We start from the raw sequence: 23,311 nt of genomic DNA, 5'->3' as shown, positions 1-23,311 counted from the left end.
GCAGTGGAGTCGATTGCTTACCTGCGTTTGTTTACTACGTAACAAGATGCTCGGCGGGCTGCAACAAACAACTGCCATGCGAGATGTAACGTGATTTCGTTGGAACAGCAATCACAGTAGTTTCGAAGGGCTTGGAGTGGTAATGCTTTGCGATGAGCTTGAATCGAATTTTCCCGTTTTCGCAAGACGACGCCAAGGCAAGGGTGTGTCTCGACTCAACCGAAACTTTCATCCTGGGCGACGACCCTGCGTGAGTACTTTTTGATTTCCTCTCAGTGCCGGCTTGCGCAAATCAAGAGAAATAAATGCGGAACTTTTGCAGTTGTAGTTATCTGTATACTTCCGACCGCTGATACCTCAAAACAGCGCTGAACACGGGCTCTGTTGTGTACTTAACGTTGACTTAAAACAGCGTTCAGGCGCATCCTCACATCCACTCAGTAAAACGTCGAGGTATGTGCTTGTTACCTGCAGGAGCTCACTGTGAACAGCATCGTCTTGCAACTTGCTTTCTCACATAGGGGTATATATTTATGGGACAAATGAAACTTGCGCTGACCCGATAGACGCTGGTTCGATCCCGGCCGCGGCGGCTGAATTTCGATGCAGGCGAAATTCTAGAGGCCCGTGTACTGTGCGATGTCAGTGCACGTCAAAGAACCCCAGGTGGTCGAAATTTCCGGAGCCCTTCACTACGGCGTCCCTCATAGCCTGAAACTTGCCTCCACGGCACAGGTTGAAGCAGTATAAAAAGGAATACCTTACTACAAGCACTGAGCAGTTACTCCGCAAGTATGATCGAGAAGCTTACATTTTGCTTTATTTTTTTTTTTTCAAAAGTATATTACTGTAGATGCGTGATATGCACAATGCCTGCATGAAGAGGAAAAATTTTAATTTAGCTCTTTAGTGTGAACCATGTGCTCCCTTTTGTATACTTCAGAAATTTCTGAATTTTGAAGTAAATGAAAAAATATTTTGATATAAAATGTTTATTTCACTGCACAATTCAAAATCATCCTTTTCTTAGCGGAAATATCTTTCTCAACGCCGACATTTGAGCCATCCTGCAATGGAAGATAATAGGCACGCATTGATTGCCTGTCGCATGTGGTAAATAAAGCTTCAGATATTTGGCATCAACTTTAAAATTGCGTTATCATCACACACGGTGGTCTCCTTATGACAATGCACAAAAATCATTTGTTTTTCTGGCAGAATTGCAGTGTAGTCAAGGGGGTCAGAATTTCAAAATTGGCATCCAAAAAAGATTGGCGGATCTTTCTGAACATACACAGCGCACAAAACGTAACATGCACAACATAATCTTTGCACAGAAAAAATTAGCCCTTCTTGAACCTACGCTAGCAGGTGCAAGCTTTACAACAAACTTTTAGAGCTGCTGCTCAAAAAAGCAGTGTTAAACCCCCATACAGGTTAAACCCCCATTATACCATACACCATACCACTTTCTGAAAGTGTTTCAAAGGTAACATAACACGGAAGCCTTAAAGGGGCCCAGAAACACAATCTTAGTTTACTGTTTTGCCTGTTGATCGCATAGAGTGAGTTACAATGGTGCTATTAGCATCGGTAATACCACGTATATTGCGTTTTTTAATGTTTTAATCTCCTCCCAAAAACAAATTCATGGCTCTGATGGTGTCCCCACACAGTGGCTGGTTTTAGCAGCGGATATGACCTCACCTGGCGCGAGCTTGATGATTGAACAGAGTCAATATACTGCAAATTGTGTGAATAAATAGAGACACATTTTGTCACCTCTCGGTGTTTTATATTAGATCAACAAAAACAACTTGTTCGTTTCAGATAAAAGCCCTGCAAAGCAAGTAAAATAAAAATACACCACTAGGGGTTCTGGCATGGAAACGACGCTGCCAGTCTCAGCAAGAACGAGTTAGAGAGAGCAGGCAACCATGGAGTGCAAACTTCCGCGACATGCTCTGGCAGGCTGTTTTGATTGGTTGCGCCAGGTGCCGTCATAGGGAGAGTGAAATAGGAGTGGAAAGCCCCGCCAAAATCGAGTTGAGGGCAGCGTTTTGTTTGCTTGTATTTTTAAATTTTTTCATTGAGTAACTCCCGTTCCTGTGCATCGATTCCTGTAATTCTTTTTAAGTCAGCATCTATGTGACATAACGAATCCACCTGAAGTATAGCCGGTATCCCCCCAAGCAGTGTTTCGCAGCCCCTTTAAAGCTTTGCTCAGCTAGTGCCAAGCTTTTGAATGTAAAGATATTTATTTCGTTTATTTATTTTATTTCGTGTACCCTCAGGGCCAGAGGCATTATAGAGGGGAGTGGTTACAAAAATTTAAGAAAAAAAATGTACAGTGCAGCAAACTAATTAGTAATACAAAAATGATTGCTCCTAGTTATACATTATTAGCTGTTGGGTTCTTGGTGTGCTGGTTAATAGTGTATAATACACAAAATACAGCGCAGCAATACAGTGAAAAACAAACAAACAAAACGCTCGTACAAAAAACAACAAGAATATAGAATAAAAAAAAAAAAGAAGATGATGCTCCTACTTATACAAAGTTTTCTAATGCTGTTTTGAAGCGTTGGTTGTCAGTAATGGTAGCGGTAGATGCAGGAAGGTGATTCCACTCAGCAGATGTGCGCGGAAGAAATGACTGAAACATGGCATTGGTTTTGCAAAATGGAATTCCGACTTTGTTATTGTGATCTAGCCTTGATGAAATGTATTGGGGAGGGGAGATCAGTTCGTGGCGAAGTGAAGGATGATAAAATATCTTGTGAAAAAGTGATAGTCTAAGGGCTTTACGGCGAGATGCTAAAGATGGCAGGCTGAGATTTAATTTCATTGCAGAGATGCTGGCAGTTCGGTTATAATTACATACAATAAAACGAGCAGAATTATTCTGGACCATTTCTAATGAGTGAATTAGGTTTTGTTGAAAGGGATCCCACACTGCTGCAGCATACTCTAGCTTTGAGCGGACCAGTGTCTTATATAGAAGTAGTTTTAGGGAAGAAGGTGCCTTAGAGAAATTACGTTTTAGATATCCCAGCATGCGATTAGCATTATTAATTACGTAAGATGTGTGAATGGACCAAGTGAGGTTGCTAGTAATATGGATACCAAGATATTTGTAAGAAGAAACAGGATCTAGAGGGACATTATTAAGGTGATAGGAAGGTAGCTGGCCGGATGTTCTTGATACACGCAGAAATTTACATTTTTTGATGTTTAATTCCATTGACCATGATTGGCACCAAATACAGATAGCGTTAAGGTCTGATTGAAGAGAAGATATGTCATCGTCGCAAATTATTTCCCTGTAGATGACGCAATCATCTGCGAATAAATGAATGTTAGAGGAAACACAAGAGGGTAGATCATTAATGTAAATTAAAAAAAGTAGAGGACCAAGTACCGACCCTTGAGGTACGCCGGACTGTACTTTACTTGGCTGCGAGGTTGAGTCATTAGCAGAAACAAATTGCGAACGGTTAAAAAGAAAGCATTCGATCCAAGCAAGCAGTTTGGGATCAATGTTAAGTTGATGTAACTTAAACATTAGAAGGTTATGGCATACTTTATCAAATGCTTTCGAGAAATCTAAAAATATACAGTCGGCAAGTGAACAGCGGTCAAGGATGACGTTTAGCTGATGCGTGAATGATACTAGTTGTGTTTCACATGAATAAGTCTTGCGGAAGCCATGTTGCGATGGTGAGAAAAATGAATTAGATTCGAGAAAGCTAGCTAGATTTGAGGCAAGGACATGTTCTAGAATTTTACATGGGATGCAAGTGAGCGAGATAGGCCGGTAGTTAAAAGGACAATGCTTGTCACCTGATTTATGGAGTGGGATCACCTTCCCTACCTTCCATTCAGCCGGCAAAGAACTTTTTTCGAGCGACTGCTGGAATATCTTTGTTAGAAAAATGGAAGAATAACAGCTCGTGTTTTTCAAAAATTTCGCGTTGATTAAATCGTGCCCAGGAGCGGAAGATGGTTTTAGAGATGAAATTATTGATTCGATGCCTTCTGCTTCAATGGTTATGGGAAACATTGCTGGATAAACATTGTTGTGCGTAGATTGGGGCGTAATATTGGTAGTTGAAGAAAAGTTGCGCAGGAAAACTTCGTTAAGTACAGACGCACATTCGTTAGCTGGAATAACATTGGAAGAGCTGTCAATCAAGGTTATCATGTCATCCGCTTTGGGGTTAATCACACGCCAGAATTTTTTTATGTCGGTTTTAAGCATTGATGGCAGGGTATTATGAAGAAAGTTATTCTTTGCTTGTTTAAGCGCGGTTAAATACTCATGGGCTGCCAGTTTGTATTTAGTCCACCGTGTTATGCTAACAGAACCTTTCGCAGATTTGTAGAGACGCCTTTTTTTATTAGACAAGCGCTTGAGACAGGTGCTGTACCATGGAGCGTTATGGTTACAGACAAGGGTGCGAAGTGGGATGTATTTGTTTGTTAATTCAGCAATTTTGGAAGAAAACATATTCCAGTTAGACTGAACACTACGGCAGTCAAAGTCTTGTAGAAAGTCGTCAAAGAAGACTGATAATTCAGTATTAATGGCTTCAAAATTAGCTTTTGCATAATTTCGAAACGGTTTGAATTTTTTAACGGTTTTTGGTCGCAAGATATTCAAGTTGAATGAAAGGGCCGAATGGTCGCTCAAGCCGGGTAAGTACGTGATGTCGGAAACAAGATCAGGTTGCGCTGTTAATACAAGGTCCAGTGTGTTTGCGACAGATTCCATAATTCTTGTAGGCTGCGTAACAAGTTGTGAAAACAAAAAAACTGAGCACATTTCTAAGAACTCATTGGCTAATGAAGAAAAAGGCTGTAAGGTTGGAGATCCAGTGTTCCATACTATATTTGGTAGATTAAAATCGCCAAGCAGAAATAAAGGTAACGTGGGATAACGGCATGTAACGATGTTAATGATATCATGTACCTCATTTACGATGGGCCTTAGATGGCAGTTCTATAGCCAGTGGTTACGGTGCTCGGCTGCTGACCTGAACGACACTGTTTTTATCCCGGCTGCGGCGGCTGAATTTTGACGGAGGCAAAATTCTAGAGGTCTGTGTACTGTGTGATGTCAGTGCACGTTAAAGAACCCCAGGTGGTCCAAATTTCCAGAGCCCTTCACTACGGTGTCCCACATAGCCTGAGTCACTTTGGGACATTAAACCCCAATAAACCAAACCATCATTTGCCATTCTAAATAACTATTTACCTATTTACTGCATAGTTTTTATTCACATCACTTTTGGTGACCGCGCAAATGTGATCTCCTCCTGTTACAAGTAGGTAAGCATTTGGTTGCTACAGGGCATTTGTGCATGCTGCATTCCAGGTGCCTAGACTCCTTGGCTCTGCAACTCGCTGTCACATCTGCCGAAGCCGGCGAGTACGTGGCCATCGTTGGATGTAATGCCATCGAGACAGCGTACCATGTCCGCGACATGCCCGTCTTCAGCCAAGACATGGTCGACTTCATTCGCCCAAGGTGCTGGGACATTAGTTCTTGTTGTCCTTCATTTCTTGTGGCTGCACCCTGTTCATCAAACGAATCAGCATACGAGTGCAATGTGTTACCTCTTAACAACGTAGCGAGCTATGGAAACAAAAATGATAGGTGTAACGTTAAGACATAGGAAGCGGGCGGATTGGGTGAGGGAACAAACGCGGGTTAATGACATCCTGTTCGAATTCAAGAGGAAGAAATGGGCTTGGGCAGGGCATGTGATGCGAAGGCAAGATAACCGCTGGTTCTTAAAGGGTAACGGAGTGGATTGCAAAGAGAAGGCAAGCGTAGCAGGGGGCGGCAGAAAGTTAGGTGGGCGGATGAGATTAACAAGTTTGCGGGGATAGGATGGCCACAACTGGCGAAGGACAGGGTTAATAGGAGAGACCTGAGAGAGGCCTTTTCCCTGCAGTGGGCATAGTCAGGTTGATGATGATGATGATGATGATATCTGCCAAGAACCGAGGGCTTTGAACTTGCAAACACTTGTGTGTTCAAACCCCTTAACATCCTTCGTGAACGCTGTTGCGTGAGAATTACATAGTCAGGCTGATGATGATGATATCTGCCATGAACCGAGGGCCTTGAACTTGCAAACACTTGTGTTTTCAAACCCCTTACCATCTTTCGTCAACGTTGTTGCGTGAGAATTACATAGTCAGGCTGATGATGATGATATCTGCCATGAACCGAGGGCCTTGAACTTGCAAACACTTGTGTTTTCAAACCCCTTAACATCTTTCGTCAACGTTGTTGCGTGAGAATTACATAGTCAGGCTGATGATGATGATATCTGCCATGAACCGAGGGCCTTGAACTTGCAAACACTTGTGTTTTCAAACCCCTTAACATCCTTCGTGAACGCTGTTCCGTGAGAATTACATAGTCAGGCTCTGCCATGAACCGAGGGCCTTGAACTTGCAAACACTTGTGTTTTCAAACCCCTTAAAACACCTTCAAGCCTGACTATGTAATTCTCACGCTGTTGCGTGAGAATTACATAGTCAGGCTGATGATGATGATATCTGCCATGAACCGAGGGCCTTGAACTTGCAAACACTTGTGTTTTCAAACCCCTTAACATCCTTCGTGAACGCTGTTGCGTGAGAATTACATAGTCAGGCTGATGATGATGATATCTGCCATGAACCGAGGGCCTTGAACTTGCAAACACTTGTGTTTTCAAACCCCTTACCATCTTTCGTCAACGTTGTTGCGTGAGAATTACATAGTCAGGCTGATGATGATGATATCTGCCATGAACCGAGGGCCTTGAACTTGCAAACACTTGTGTTTTCAAACCCCTTAACATCCTTCGTGAACGCTGTTGCGTGAGAATTACATAGTCAGGCTCTGCCATGAACCGAGGGCCTTGAACTTGCAAACACTTGTGTTTTCAAACCCCTTAACATCCTTCGTGAATGCTGTTGCGTGAGAATTACATAGTCAGGCTCTGCCATGAACCGAGGGCCTTGAACTTGCAAACACTTGTGTTTTCAAACCCCTTAACATCCTTCGTGAACGCTGTTGCGTGAGAATTACATAGTCAGGCTCTGCCATGAACCGAGGGCCTTGAACTTGCAAACACTTGTGTTTTCAAACCCCTTAACATCCTTCGTGAACGTTGTTGCGTGAGAATTACATAGTCAGGCTCTGCCATGAACCGAGGGCCTTGAACTTGCAAACACTTGTGTTTTCAAACCCCTTAACATCCTTCGTGAACGCTGTTGCGTGAGAATTACATAGTCAGGCTCTGCCATGAACCGAGGGCCTTGAACTTGCAAACACTTGTGTTTTCAAACCCCTTAACATCCTTCGTGAACGCTGTTGCGTGAGAATTACATAGTCAGGCTCTGCCATGAACCGAGGGCCTTGAACTTGCAAACACTTGTGTTTTCAAACCCCTTAACATCCTTCGTGAACGCTGTTGCGTGAGAATTACATAGTCAGGCTCTGCCATGAACCGAGGGCCTTGAACTTGCAAACACTTGTGTTTTCAAACCCCTTAACATCCTTCGTGAACGCTGTTGCGTGAGAATTCCATAGTCAGGCTCTGCCATGAACCGAGGGCCTTGAACTTGCAAACACTTGTGTTTTCAAACCCCTTAACATCCTTCGTGAACGCTGTTGCGTGAGAATTACATAGTCACGCTCTGCCATGAACCAAGGGCCTTGAACTTGCAAACACTTGTGTTTTCAAACCCCTTAACATCCTTCGTGAACGCTGTTGCGTGAGAATTACATAGTCAGGCTCTGCCATGAACCGAGGGCCTTGAACTTGCAAACACTTGTGTTTTCAAACCCCTTAACATCCTTCGTGAACGCTGTTGCGTGAGAATTACATAGTCAGGCTCTGCCATGAACCGAGGGCCTTGAACTTGCAAACACTTGTGTTTTCAAACCCCTTAACATCCTTCGTGAACGCTGTTGCGTGAGAATTCCATAGTCAGGCTCTGCCATGAACCGAGGGCCTTGAACTTGCAAACACTTGTGTTTTCAAACCCCTTAACATCCTTCGTGAACGCTGTTGCGTGAGAATTACATAGTCAGGCTCTGCCATGAACCGAGGGCCTTGAACTTGCAAACACTTGTGTTTTCAAACCCCTTAACATCCTTCGTGAACGCTGTTGCGTGAGAATTACATAGTCAGGCTCTGCCATGAACCGAGGGCCTTGAACTTGCAAACACTTGTGTTTTCAAACCCCTTAACATCCTTCGTGAACGCTGTTGCGTGAGAATTCCATAGTCAGGCTCTGCCATGAACCGAGGGCCTTGAACTTGCAAACACTTGTGTTTTCAAACCCCTTAACATCCTTCGTGAACGCTGTTGCGTGAGAATTACATAGTCAGGCTCTGCCATGAACCGAGGGCCTTGAACTTGCAAACACTTGTGTTTTCAAACCCCTTAACATCCTTCGTGAACGCTGTTGCGTGAGAATTACATAGTCACGCTCTGCCATGAACCAAGGGCCTTGAACTTGCAAACACTTGTGTTTTCAAACCCCTTAACATCCTTCGTGAACGCTGTTGCGTGAGAATTACATAGGCTCTGCCATGAACCGAGGGCCTTGAACTTGCAAACACTTGTGTTTTCAAACCTCTTAACATCCTTCGTGAACGCTGTTGCGTGAGAATTACATAGTCAGGCTCTGCCATGAACCGAGGGCCTTGAACTTGCAAACACTTGTGTTTTCAAACTCCTTAACATCCTTCGTGAACGCTGTTGCGTGAGAATTACATAGTCAGGCTCTGCCATGAACCGAGGGCCTTGAACTTGCAAACACTTGTGTTTTCAAACCCCTTAACATCCTTCGTGAACGCTGTTGCGTAAGAATTACATAGTCAGGCTCTGCCATGAACCGAGGGCCTTGAACTTGCAAACACTTGTGTTTTCAAACCCCTTAACATCCTTCGTGAACGCTGTTGCGTGAGAATTACATAGTCAGACTCTGCCATGAACCGAGGGCCTTGAACTTGCAAACACTTGTGTTTTCAAACCCCTTAACATCCTTCGTGAACGCTGTTGCGTGAGAATTACATAGTCAGACTCTGCCATGAACCGAGGGCCTTGAACTTGCAAACACTTGTGTTTTCAAACCCCTTAACATCCTTCGTGAACGCTGTTGCGTGAGAATTACATAGTCAGACTCTGCCATGAACCGAGGGCCTTGAACTTGCAAACACTTGTGTTTTCAAACCCCTTAACATCCTTCGTGAACGCTGTTGCGTGAGAATTACATAGTCAGGCTCTGCCATGAACCGAGGGCCTTGAACTTGCAAACACTTGTGTTTTCAAACCCCTTACCATCTTTCGTCAACGTTGTTGCGTGAGAATTACATTTTTTTGTGTGTGCATTTCACTGCAGGTGAAATGGCACCGTTTTATAGATGAACATATGAGTGCATTCGTCACTGTTCACAAGTTTAAACCTCTCGAAAAGGATGAAAAAGGCTAACTTGTGTAACGTCATGATCATGTGGTTGCTGGGAATGTTGCGTGTCGACGTCGAGGGGATAAACGACTCATCTCACGCAAAAAGAGTTTTCAACAAAAAATGCCTCAAGGTTTGCTCATTTAAATGGGTTTAAGGACATCATAAATTCGATTGTGTTTTCTAATTTAGAGCAATCCTCATATGCAGTCACGTCAAGAATCACAGCACACAACGTCAAGAATCACAGCACACAACTTGCCAATGCATAACCTTTTTTGGCAGAAATTTTGGGTGCCTAGCTAGTTTTGGTTTCTGAAACTGTCAATCCTAGTGCATGTGAAAATCGCCGGGGTCACAAGAGAGGTGGAGAACAGAGATTGCGTATGAACAGTTGCGCATTACAACGAGATTAGCTCAAAACATGAAACTGCACTGCGTGTGGCTCGGAGAGCAGTGGGTGGTATGGGTTAAGAGATATCTGTTCTTTGATATCGAGTGATTAATACGAGACACAACACCACTAACACTTAACTTGCCATGTTCCATAGGGAAAGCAAAACTGAAGCCACCTAGCAGAGCTAGCCTGAAAATACATATACCTGCGCAGATTTAGGAATTTGGTATTCTTACTTGTTGTCAGCAATGTTTCTGAGACATATATTATTTGAGCACAAAGGAAGAAAAAAAGAAAACAAAAACCACATCTTTATTCGTTAGGGCTCGTTTAGTCTTCTCATTTTCCATCCGACATTTTATTTTCTTATCAGAAGAAAATTTTTATGCAGGCCTCAAGAAAGTGAATTGGTGATGTTTTAAATGTAAAATACCAGCAGTTATTTGCTTACAGGCGGGCAGAATGTTTTGCAGTAAGTGTCACAATCTTTGAAATATGTGACATCAAAATAACTAGAGCTGTCATATGATTACTCGAGATATTAGGGGGCCTCATATCTTATGACGCGAGAGAAAAAAAAAAAAGAAAAACATCATTACTGGTGGCAAAAGTTTGTCTTTACGACAGTAGCGGAGTTTGTTCTGCCATTTTTAAACTTGTTTTGAGGAACGTTATTTACTCTACTGGCTAGTGAACACGAGAAATCACCCCAGCTACAACCAGAAAAAGTAATCTGAAACCGAGAAAAAACATTCCCAGAAAAAGCTGCCATTCAGCAAAATACACGATTGTGTACAAAGTGCGTGGCTGGCTGTGACAGACGTGATGGCAATACAGATCTCTCCTCTGTTTGTGTTGTGATGCTTCTTTTAGTGTGAGAGCACTGTTCTGATGGGTAAACCCCGAGCAAGACCTTGAAATGTTTGCGGGTTTGTGAAGATCTTGCGATGTTTATGAGTTTGTGCCAAGTGAAATAAATGAATAAAATAAGTCAAATAAATACCCACAACCAGGATTCGAACCCGCGGCGGCACGAACACATCAGCTTCGCTGGCCACTGCACATAGCAGTAGGCTATTTCTGCAGCCAAACAAGCCTCGTGTTATACTGCAACACACTACCGCACTGTGCATTGCACATCTTCTTCATCAACTAATACTACTATTAAACTAATACTTACACTTTGAGCTATGTAGTGGTAGTGACAGAGATATGTGCGCTGAATGCGTTGGCATCGGCAACGTTGTAGCATAAACCCAGCGCTAGAGCAATATGCGTTGACGTTGACAACATTGTTGCAGAAACGCGGTACAGGAGCATAGGCCGCCGTCGTACACTGGCTAAATTGGCATTGACGATGAAAAAAATTGCGAGGACCCGCTGCTGACCCGAAAGACGCGGGTTTGATTCCGGCTGTGGCGGCTGAACTTCGATGAAGGCGAAATTCTAGAGGCCCGTGTACTGTGCGATGTCAGTGCACGTTAACGAACCCCAGGTGGTCGAAATTTCCGGAGCCCTCCACTACGGCGTCCCTCATAGCCTGAGCCGCTTTGCGACATTAAACCCCAATAAACCAAACCAAACATCTCTCTGGGGTCTGAAGTGTTAATTACGCTTAATTACACATTTTTCCATCTAATTTTACACAAATCCAACGTTTTTCCGACCATTCTGTGACAATTTTCACCATGTCCTGACGACTTCCGGTGGATGTGACGTCACACCATTCCCATGGCTATACCGACCTCCGTGCTATTTCAACGCAGTTTCAACATTTTTGCCTATAATTAATTAACTAATTAATCTAAAGTCATCAAACTTGCTTTCTAGGTTCATTTTTTCCTCCTCTATCTGAACCAACTATTTGTTTTGTCTTATGTTTTTTAGTTCCCGAGTTAACACGAGTTAAATGCTGCCAAAGGTGTGACACCCTCTGCTAACGGACGACAGTATGAGCCATTAAAGGCTTTCGCCATAAAGGTTAAAGATGTGCATAACTGGCTCCCTGGGTCAGTGGACACCTCAATTGCGCTTTGAGGTGTGTGCTTATGGTGTCCACCTGCTAAAAACTGTGCTTTCACACAATATTCCGCACTTAGCGATGCCAAACTGGCAGCCATTTTGTTCTTTTTTTCCCCCCTGCATGCTGATTTGGTGCTGTGCTGTGTGGTGAACTGTTGTGCAGGTACATGGCGGACCTGGACTCTCTCTTCAACTACCTCGTCAAGTTCCAGCAGCTCCCGGTGCTTCCCAATGTCCTCGTGCTGCACGGACTTGAGGCATACATCGAGGAGGCCTCAGAGGTGCGTCCATCTCCACTAGTATCTCAATGCATGGAGAGTTGTGGGCAAAAGCTTGCAGGATGCGGATTTGTGCAAAAAAATTTACTGCGGCGCAGTTTGGCACAACAGGTCAGTGAAGTGCATAGAAGCATGAGAGGATATGTGTGAGGCAGCCCGAAATTTATTTATTTTTTTTTTCTGGTAATCAGCATCCCGAAAACTTTTGTCCATAAGTATTCTTGCGAGCAAAAGAACTGCCCTCCAGTTTGAAATTCTGAAAAGAAACAATCTAAATAGGGCAGAAACTAGCATTTTGTTGGTGTCATTAAGCGCTACATAACTTACTTCCTGAGCTAAGAAAAGTTAGATAGAGTAGCAACACTATGTAAGGCAAAGTTTTGGGCAGGTTGGTGTGACTTTTTTTATATATATATATATATATAACTACAGCAGGAAGAAACCATGTTCACAGCTAAGGGCACGTTTGCATTGACTGGATGCTGCTTTCATGACTGTTTATTGGTAGACATCACACCTGCATTGCACATGCACATAGAAATTAATAATGAAATGCAGATAGACACATGCCAAAGGGAACACACTTGGTTAATGCTTCAGTGGCATATGTAAGAATGTTGTCATGAATAGCCGAGAACTTGCTCTTGTTGGAAGGAACTTCAGAGGCAGAACGAAAAACGCAGGAAATAGCCGCTTTCAAGCTTTCAGTCTCTGTATTTGCATGCAGTCCTGTAGCCTCCTACCGGAGTGGCGAGGAAAAACAGAATAAGCTAGAAGCCTTTTTGTGGCGGAAGCTGTGAAATCGTGCATTTATGAGATTTGTATCCGTTAATATTGGGGTGCGGCAAAAAAATCAAGATTTTTACAAACCTGTAGTTGCACCATCTACTCCAGCTTCATCTCAAGGAGAAAATTGATGAGATCGTGTGTGTCAGTCTACAGTAGAAGCTCGCTGACACGAATTTCACGGGGTCAAGAAACAGTCATGTCACCTGAAAGCGGATCAAAATCCATGAAGTCTAGGGTTCGACGGAATCCCATCTGGCGAGAAAAATTCATACTGATTTGTCGAAGAAAACATACACTCGCCAAGGTTCGGAGAAAATAAAAACGAATTGACGTTTCGGTGCCCGTACGGGTGCCTTGATCACAAAGCTTTTCTTTGAACCTTGGTGAGTGTATGTTTTCTTCGACAAATCAGTATCAAAATCCATGCGCTGAAGCAGTGGAAATGCCTTTAGTGGAAATCTGTTTACTAAAATCGTTTATTTATGGCCACACACCACCACTCGCTTCTCATAGGTGCTTGATGTGCAGCTGGTGATCATGGTGGTGGTGAAATATAGTCTGCATCCCACCGCCTAGTGCTTATAGTGAGTGCTAATACATGACATGCGATCGCGGCGTTCGTGATATATGTGCTACTTCACTGCTTAAGTGGTATTCAGACGGGAGAGAACAGCGCGGATGGATGTGGAGAGAAGGTGCATGACATCACCGGCTTGCGATACTCCATGCCTACTCTCGGATTGACAGTTTACACAGCCGCCGCTGTGGCTCAGTGGTTATGGTGCTTGGCTGCTGACCCGAAAGACGCGGGTTCGATCCCGGTCGCGGCGGTTGAATTTCTTTGGGGGAGAAATTCTGGAGGCCCGTGTACTGTGCGATGTCAGTGCACGTTAAAGAACCCCAGGTGGTCTAAATTCCCGGAGCCCTCCACTACGGCGTCCCTCATGGCCTGAGTGGCTTTGGGACATTAAACCCCAATAAACCAAACCAAACAGTTTACACGGGCAGCGGGGAGCAGTCAAGAGGGATCCGGACGAGCAAAATGACCGGACTGCAGAGGCAGAGCGGTTGAAAAGCAAAGAAGGGGCCAGAAGGCTGCTTCCACGTTGAAGGAGCAGGGTTTTGAGGACAGTGGTGGCTAAATAAATAAATAAATAAACAATGACCAGAGCGGAAAAACAGAATAGATGCGTGAAAGGAAGGAAGGTAAGAGAGGAAAGAAACCCAAAAAAGAGGAAAGAAATGCGGAAAGACTGCAGCCAGCTGCGTCAAGCAGAGCATCATGCTAGGTGACCCTAACTAGCATGCCACAAAAGGCGGAAGCGCTCCTGGTGAGATGGGGATTAAACGTGCCAGCCAGCCAAATGCCAGCCAAATGCCAAATATACATATATTTGGCGTATATATATATATATCTGCCAAAGATACATATAATATACAAATATATAGGCCGAATGCCGAATAGGGTGCCAGCCGAATTAATGGTCCCCGTAGCCGCCAGCGGTGTCCATTGGAGCAAAACTGGAAGCTGCGTGACCACGCGGCCTTTCGAAGACATGATGTGTACGAAGTTGTCCTTGCTTCGGAAGGGATTCCATCATCCATCTGAATACGGTTTTAGTGTTTGTGGTGTCCTTGCAGCTCGACAATACAGTTACAGCGCCTGTGTTGGCATCATCTGGGTGGTTGCAAAAAAGTGTTCAGAACACCGAAATTATTTCACGTTATATGCATTGCACTTTGTCTAGGGACATTTTTCCAGAATTTTGGATCAGCGGGGTTCGTACTATCAATTTTCTACTGTAATTCTACTACTTCATGCCTTACTGCTTTGGGCACTCGTTACTTGATTGTAACACAGTTTTTAGATCTAAACATTATGCGTGCTTCTTTTACAGTCATTTCAGTTGATTAATATGCCTTTTTTGCATCACAGTGGTCCCCCATTGCATTGCATCGCAAAATGCTTTGTGATCCCGGGTTAAAACTCCAGGACGACTGATGGGCTGTGGCTTCTATTGCGGCGTAAATCCTGACCAGGTCTTATCTTTGTCAGGTGTTTTGGTGAAATAGTATTTATACTTAAAGCCTTTTTCAAGGCTTGGTGAGGGGCATACAACTACCTCATGTTACGCAATTACAGCAGTAGCAAAACGAACTTCAAAGAAACATAGTTCAGACAGTGGGACATACTTTTGCACAAAGAACAACTGAGGTGACAAAAAATTTTCTGAGGGACTGTATTAGCAAAGGTTTTTTAAAGGGCAGCTGCACCACTTTTTTGAGAATTTCGCGATATTCAAGGATTCAAATCTATGTAGGCTGTAGGTAAAGCATGCAAAGTGCTTTTGCACTAGCATTTAAAATAGTGACGTAATCGACGATTCAATTTTGAGCTTCTCCTCAATGCACCGGAGGAGTGCAGAGAAATTCAGCGTGACGTCACGGAAGGTATGATTTCAAGTTACCGCTGTCGTCAGCCATACCCTGCCCTGACGCGTTAGACGCCGCCAAACAACTCTTGGCAGGTTTCGCCTTCGGTGGCGTTGGTTTTTTTCCTTCAAAGCAGGCGTTTGTACGTTGGAAATGTACCGATACCGTCGATGACGTCATCATGCGCCCCCCACTTGGCGTTGTGCGCTGCGGAGAAGCTTGAAGGGCGTCCGGATTTTAATCGGCATTACTTCACTACTTCAAGTGCTAGCCCAAAAAGACTTCGCATGCTTTACCTCCAAGTTTCACACATTCGACCCTCTTAAGATCGTTGATGTCTAAAACCTATGCAGTTTCCCTTTAAGGGCTTGTTTAATTGTACAGTCATATTAATTTGAAGCAACAGCTGTCAGCCCTAGTTTGTTTCTCATGTGGGTGGAACAAGTCAATTTTTGGCAGTTTTGCTGCTGTAATTGTAGTGAAACCTTTGCAAAAAGCGATAAAGCCATAGACTCCAAGGGGTCTTGTACTTAGCCGTTCTGTATGGCGCATTATGCGTTGCAAGCATTCCAGATAACTTTAAGGTAGAACTATTTTTTTCTCCTCCGCCCAATGGCGAGGGCTTGTGCTGTTCACTTTTGACGAAGGCTGTGTGTCTTATATTCTCGGCTCATAGGGTTTGCTGAAAACATACGAGAACTGCAGTTTGGTAGACTGTAGTACTGTACGTCATGCTTGGTGTTTTGGTGTGTTTTGATGCCAAGTTAATAATATTGCACCTTTTTGTGGCTCTAGTTGCACACGTGAAATATTTCATGCATTAAAATTAAAATACCTGTAACGCTGTTCTATTAGGCTCAGCACTGTATCGGAATTTCATCTCTCCTTTGCGAGGGTCTTACGAAAATATGAATGATACGTGCAGAATTGTCAACATATTTGGAGTGTGCTGCGTTAGTGGCTTCTGCAGTGTGGTATATGTGTGCCAATCGTGAAATGGAGTAGTATAGGCAAGTTTCTTTCTCCAAGAGAAGCGCTTTTTTGGTGACGCAGTCATGGCCGTAGGAAATTGTCGAAAGTGGTTTAGAGTGTTTTCCTGTTTCTTTCACTCTCAGACAGAAAATGGGGACCAGACTGTGGCCCGCCTCTTCGCATTGCTGCAGGATGCCGCAAATTTTGCGACCTCCAAAAAGTGAGTGCCTCAAGTCAAGTGTGATGTACTTAAAGGATGCATTTTGTAGGCTTTTAAGTCAACCCTCGATATTACAAAGTCATACTTGCAGCCGAAAAATTCGTTAACTCACGAGTTTTGTTACATCGAGATTCCTATGTTTCAGCAGTCCAAATAAAGTTGCAGATTCTTGAACACTCCTGGTAGGTGGCATCTTGTAGATAGCATGCAATCTCATGATACGATTGTGGTTAATCAGAATTTTGCGATGATGTGAATTTCAAAAATGTGCCAGTCAGAGTGTATTTATTATGTGCAAAATGTTATGGTTCAGGATGATGCCAGGATAAAAAGGCCCATTCAGTTCAGGATAAAAAGGCCCGAAACTGATTTCTAACTTCAGAGTGTCGCACGATCTGCGGCAGCGCGCTTTCATGGTTTTGGTTTCGCTGCGTGATTGCGATGGAGGCGTCCGAAACTTGATATTTATCTTTATCACAAAGGCTGTGGAAGTTGATTTCCATCTTTATTGGCGCTGCTCTTAGCTTGCGTATCACTGACGCTCACGAGGTATTCTCGGTCTCCTTGTTTACTGAGTTTCCTTCCAGTTCTTCAAATGCATGGCAAAGTGGAGATATGGCTGAACACGCTGCCGCCTCTCTTGACACCGACAGCGATGACTCTTCTGACTCTGATTTTGTACATTTCGTACATTCAAAATCCCCAGTAAAGCAATTTGACCATCTGGGAAAGTTTCAAAAAAACTCGACCCTCAAATGGTCAAGTCCCATAAGCGAAGACTCACCTCGTGTCCTTCAAGGCACCGTGTGAACTTCGATTCCTGCTCCCTTTCTGGCAGCATGGTTTCGATCGTGACCCCATGATGCCATTCTTTTATGTGAGAGCTCTTTTGTAAAATTTTGGTGCTGCAGAATAATCTTAAGTGCATATTTTTCTTGCAGTCTTTTTCAATAAGAACAGAAAGTTGGGCTAGTTGGTATGGATTCATACTTAGCAGCACAAAAAACGAGTACAAAAGCAAACGAGGAGACACAACACAAGCGCAAACTATCAACTGAAAGCTTGAGTATGGTGGTGACTGTGCAAGGAGTAAATGTACAATAGCCCACAGAAATAGGTTTGCAGATTGTGACACAGGTGTCGTGTATCGCATTCCGCTTTCATGTGGGAAGACTTACATCGGCCAGACCGGTCGATGTATCAATGAGTGTCTAGCAGAACACCGCAGATCATTGAAAGGCACTGTGTGTCCTCCAACCTTGCATTGCATTGCATGGGTTGCAAAGACTGCTTTCCTCACCTAGACAGGACAAGTATCTTGTTCAGGCGCAGTGATAAGGTATGCGGGCAGCTGATAAAAGCTTACTTGATTACCGCATCACCGCCTGCAGGATAAGGATAAGGTCAGCCTGCAGGATGAGGATAAGGTCAGCCTGCAGGATGAGGATAAGGTCAGCCTGCAGGATGAGGATAAGGTCAGCCTGCAGGATGAGGATAAGGTCAGCCTGCAGGATGAGGATAAGGTCAGCCTGCAGGATAAGGAGGTTCCTTTTCTGTGCAGTTTCTTGAGTGTGCGTAGACAGTACAGGGGGTTGGCCTGATGCGATTGCACTTGTTATCGTGTTGTTGTTGTGTTCTTATATGACGCAGGAATGAAACGTCATTGATTTTCTTTGCACGTGTGGAAATCGATTGTTGTGTTTTCTATGTTTTTTTATGCCTTTAAAGCTTCCTTTCCATGACTAAAAATTCAGTTGATAGTCTGCGCTTGTGTTGTGTCTCCTCGTTCGCTTTGGTCCTCGTTTTTTGCGTTGCTAAGTAGCAATCTTTTTCCTTTGTTCTGCCCTTGCAGTGGGAGGACATGTCACCTGTTTGTGACCTGCTGTGATGCGTCGTCCAGGGGTCACGTGTGCCCCTCCTACGTGAGCCTGCCCTTCTTCCCCCTTCCCTGGCGTTGCAGCAGACTGGAGGACGGTCGCTTCACTCTGCACCAAGACGGTCGCCTCCCGACAACCGTCTTCTTCGGTCTCTTCCGTAGGGAGCTGTGCCTGCAGAAAGTGGACTACTTTTGAGACACAAAAGTGCCGGTGATTACTTTAGCTGAGGTTAAAGGTGCACTGAAGAGGAATCTGAACTCATCTTTTTGCCGCAGGAACTCGATCGACACGTTCCCAGCGTTCTTAGAAACTTGATTTATTGCCCTGTGCGGCCGATTTCCCTAATTGAAATCGGACTAATGTCGTGGCTCCCGCCTTTTTTTAATTTTTAATTCCCTGCATACTGTGGGAGGAGTCGACCACCGCATGGAGTGCCTTTCAGGCAATCGCGTGGCGACTTTGCTTTCGCTCTTATTTTGTTTCTTTTAGGTTTCCATGAATAAATAGGTCTAGTCAGAGACTGCATAGCTGCAAATTAGGCCCACGGAAATAAAAGATAAGCCTGGACTCTTTGCTTTCACTGATGACTGCGTATCATTCTGCCGATGGCACAGCGGCAAGCCGCCACGGGACTGGGTGAAGGGTTGGTCGACTCCTCCCACCGTTTGTGGGGAATTAAAAAAAAAAAGGCAGGAGCCCGACATTAATCTGTTTTAAATTAGGGAAATCGGCCACACAGGGTGATATTTCGAAGTTTCCAAGGACGCTCGTAACGTGTAGATCGAGTTCCAGCGGTAAAAATACGAGTTCAGATTCCTCTTCAGTGCGCCTTTAACATCGGTGTTGCGAAGTTTTTTTTTTTTTGCACTGGTGAAATGGAATGGATTGTAAACGTCTTTCTTTGTCATGTTCGCAGTGCTTGAAAGATTTGTGATTTGTAACTTGTGGATTGGAGAAGATCGGCCGCAAAGGGTGAAGTCAGCTTCATCTTCATCCTGTAGTTTATGAAGTATGCAAAGAGTGCAGTTTGATATCGGGGGTTCTCATGAGATGAGTAACCCTTTGATAAATGTCTAGTTCTGACTTCACACGTCACTATCTCCAAAGAAGGCTGTAATTGTGTTACGAGATGATGCAAACAATTTTTGCGACTGCTAAGTGATGGCTCATTTAGGATTACATTTTACTCATAGGTTGTATATTGTGTTAGATTTTGTTGCACACTGTGTTTGTAGGTAACACTTGCCAGTTTCATTGGACACAAAAAAAAAAAGAAAAATCAAAGTACGTGTCACACAGAGGGGATTGGAAAGGGGATTGGAAATGTCTACAGTAACCAAGAAACAATGCAACTCAACCTCTACAACAGGCTTTGAAGTCTGTAGCTAAGCTTTGTTCCTATGACCAGTGTATTTCGCTTACTATGAAGAAACGCAGAAAAGTACACTTGGTGAGAACTCTATCAGCTCTCGATATATACTGGAGACTAAAATGGGAGGTACCACAAATTACTTCAAACTATGTGGCTTTTTAATTAAGATGAGCCCCTTTCATTTTTTAATGCACATTATGTTGACGGGACCAATGTGTGCATTCCGATAACCTGGAAGTTATAGTTGAACAAATTTGAATTAATGAGGTTCTACTGTAGGAAAGAAAAGGCACCGCTAGACGCTACTACCTCTTTGTAAAATTTGAGCCTGAGCAAGCCCTCAGGTAAGGCTGCAACAGTACCCGTACCAGTCTCAGGTAGAAACACAATGATTATTGCAAGGCAGGCTTGCACTGACCACCTTGAAAGAACTTCAGTTACACAGACTATTTTGATGTGGCCTCGATGTAACGGGTGCATCTTCAAAATATAAACAGTTTGTGCATTTCTGAACAGTGTAGTGCTGCACAAATTAACATAGGTAAGGACCATGCAGCATGGATGGGGCAATGTGCGGAATTTTTTATTTTCCTAAGAGGCCTCTTAGCTACCAAAGAGAGTCCGGGCTTGCTTTACAAGCCCAGCTGTGCTGTTGACCCTGTCTTAGGGTTGACATCCACAGCCCTACTTATTCCAGTAATGAACTTCTAGCCCATCATGAAGAAGTTATGTTGCATTGCCTTATATAATATGCTGTTTGGTATAGGCAGACTGTTTTCAGTGAGACTACGATAGCAGCTTAAGACTGAATAACATAGCAGCAGCATGTTTAGCACCTCCTTAAGTCCTTCCCTCTGTCAGCAAGCACTGTACGAGCTGCAAGTTATAACTGGTACTTGCCAAATGTCTTTCCTGTGAAGGCACTTCATTGAACTCCTCCTCAAAGGAGTGGCAAATCAGGCTACGTTATAGTGCAGCTGAAAGGCAGCACGCAAAGATGCGAAAGCAGCAGCATGCAAAGATGCGAAAGCGGCCAGGGAGACCAAGCACGATGCCCAGCTGGAAACAGAAGTGGGTGAAGGTAGTGGAAGCTTTCGCTCTGTGTGGACGATGCAGCTAACTTTATGTGTGAATTGTATCCCTTGCAGTGCATTTCATGCTTATGCCTACTCTAAAAGACGAGAAAGAATGCAATTTTTAAATGAAACTCTGAGTTGGTGTCGCAGTACATTTGGTCAGAGCTTCTGATCTTACCTAGGCACTGCAGACATTTGTCACCGGTGGTCCATTTTGACGCTGATGTCGCATTCCAGGCTGCAGACGGGTGCTTTTAGGAGTGAAAAATATATGCATTTATGATATTCATAAGCTGCCTTTAATCAACGTCAGCTTTTATATATCGTATCTCATGTGCTTGTACTGTATTGTGCCAAATGGCGTTGCTATCAAAGGTTCCTGAACACTTATATGTTGCTCTTCAAAGGTCTCAAACTTCCGCGTTCATTTCCAAAATCTTCCGAAGCGAAGGCCTGCTATCTTCCCCATGTAACTGCATGTCATGTAGCTATAAGTAAAAGGACCGAAATCTCGAAGGCTTTTGTTGTACTGTAAAGGCTGATGTGGGAAGGACATAGCAAGGCCTAGTATTATTCACTCATGGACGTTCATCGAGATGTTACTAATTAGTACACCTAACTTATAACACCACTAAAGCAGCCATTTGGAAACCATTTTTGTCCTGATATTACAAATTCACGTTGTTTGCATTTGCATGCTGGGCAGTGGACAGCTTATCTCTGTCAGAGCAATTTTTTCCATGGTCCCTAACGACGTCATTTGCAATTCGCGAAAATGAACCTCGACTTGCGAGTCTGCTGGTTGGCATCTGCCATAGACAGTGGCCGTGGAAGAGGTGTTTGGTAACAATGATGCCTGTTTCCATTGCGCATACAAGTACTGTGTCAGTGACGTGATCCTTTCTAAGGTTTCTACAATTTGACAGCACTGCTTCTGCTTGCACTGTAGCTCACCACAGAGCCGTTCTGGTGCTTCGATGCACGATGAGTTTGGCACCGAATCTGTACTGTGCCTGTAATACAGTTGCACAATGCTCTGTGAATGCAGCTACTGTGTACTCAACGTATCCTCGATTTGGCAGCTTATCTTAGTGAAAGGACACAGAGGTGTTTTTTTTTTTTTTACTGATTCAGTAGTGCTAGGTCACAATAGCCAAGCAGTGCTCTTGAAGTGGAGTGGGTGTGATGCAAGGAAGCGAAGGCATTTTCATAGCATTTCTTAAAGCTGTGCTTTCTTATCCGCGTGCATTGTACTTTTCTAGTCATTGTATTAACATGCTTGAGAATATAGTGTGTAGTTTTGTTTGTATTTGTGTGTGTGCTTGTTGTATTTCTTATGCATTAGTCGGCATTGCCGTCAAGGGGTTCTCAACTCCCACCATGCAAGCATGAACCAAGCTGTAGCAATTGTGGCCTGTGGCAAGGTCCGAGGTTTATGTTCATACTCCTACAGCCATGCAGCATTTATTTATTTATTTATTATACCCTCAGGGTACAACTGTACATTATAGAGGGGAGGGGCGGATGCAGAGGCATACACGTTGTACACAAAAAAAAGTTATTCGAAATAATATACACGAATCTCTGTAAAAACTAGTTCAAAAACATGAGTAAGCACACGAAAAGAAGGAAAAAGAACAAAGGTAAAGATGGTAAATTTCGAAATCGGGAACGGTGTTAATAAATACAGAAAAATATGACAAAGGAATCAAATATAAAACAGGGAATACAGCTCCTAATAAAGAAACAGCCATAATGAGAATATGAATACCGTCTTTAAAAGCCATGATGAAAATATGAACACGACCTATGAAAAGAAACTTTGTTATGCGGATTTAAAGTTCTCAATTCCAGATATGCTTGTTAGTGATGCTGATAGGTTATTCCAGTCATTTCTTGTACGGGGAAGAAATGAGTATGAATATGCAAGCGTATTTGAGTGTGGAATATGTACCTTATTGCTGTGGTCACGGCGTCACAGACTAGCCAAGCAGTCACAGACTAGCCAAGGCATACAAATATGTGCTGAGGGCAGAAAACATGAAGTCATGAGCTGTTTGCTAATTCTTTCAGGCACTGCTTGTCATTTCAGTTCAAAACAATTTTTCCCCCTAAATAGTATTTCGTGGCCACAAAAACCCAACCCTTTAGTTTTTAAATGGAAAACACCAGTGCTTAATTTTAGTACAAAAGCACTACTTCGTGGCGCCAAACTGAACCAAGAATCTTGTGGTGTCCCTGACCTTGAGGGTGCAGGGAATAAGGTGTACCGGCATTTATTGACTGATTTATTGGCATAAAAATATCAGTTAGCATTTCTGGGAACGTCGTCTGGACAGCCCCTTTTCTACTGCTCACAGAATTCAGTTAGCATTTGCACTGTCTAAAGTGCGGA

General features: G+C 43.6%; 1 protein-coding gene across 1 annotated transcript; it reads left to right on the top strand.

Annotated features, from left to right (window-relative positions):
* On the top strand, positions 1-22,225 carry LOC149328835 (uncharacterized). Its single transcript, XM_089559796.1, has 6 exons — positions 1-250; positions 5,378-5,530; positions 12,063-12,180; positions 16,515-16,591; positions 18,444-18,685; positions 19,298-22,225. The coding sequence occupies exons 1-5, from the start codon at positions 153-155 to the stop codon at positions 18,661-18,663; spliced, it is 666 nt and encodes a 221-aa protein (XP_089415922.1). The 5' UTR covers positions 1-152; the 3' UTR covers positions 18,664-18,685; positions 19,298-22,225.
* Positions 22,226-23,311: the final 1,086 nt, after the last annotated feature.

Source organism: Amblyomma mixtum, chromosome 9 (genome assembly GCF_055824585.1).
Source record: "Amblyomma mixtum isolate Tamu chromosome 9, ASM5582458v1, whole genome shotgun sequence".
Taxonomy (NCBI): domain Eukaryota; kingdom Metazoa; phylum Arthropoda; class Arachnida; order Ixodida; family Ixodidae; genus Amblyomma; species Amblyomma mixtum.
This window is presented reverse-complemented; position numbering and strand designations above follow the sequence as displayed.

Bases quoted from the DNA above. Each gene is read 5' to 3' on its own strand.
- LOC149328835 (XM_089559796.1), top strand. From the start codon at position 153: ATGAGCTTGAATCGAATTTTCCCGTTTTCGCAAGACGACGCCAAGGCA. The intron at 5,531-12,062 runs GTGCTGGGACAT...ACTGTTGTGCAG, and splicing joins GTCGACTTCATTCGCCCAAG to GTACATGGCGGACCTGGACT. The intron at 12,181-16,514 runs GTGCGTCCATCT...TTTCACTCTCAG, and splicing joins ACATCGAGGAGGCCTCAGAG to ACAGAAAATGGGGACCAGAC.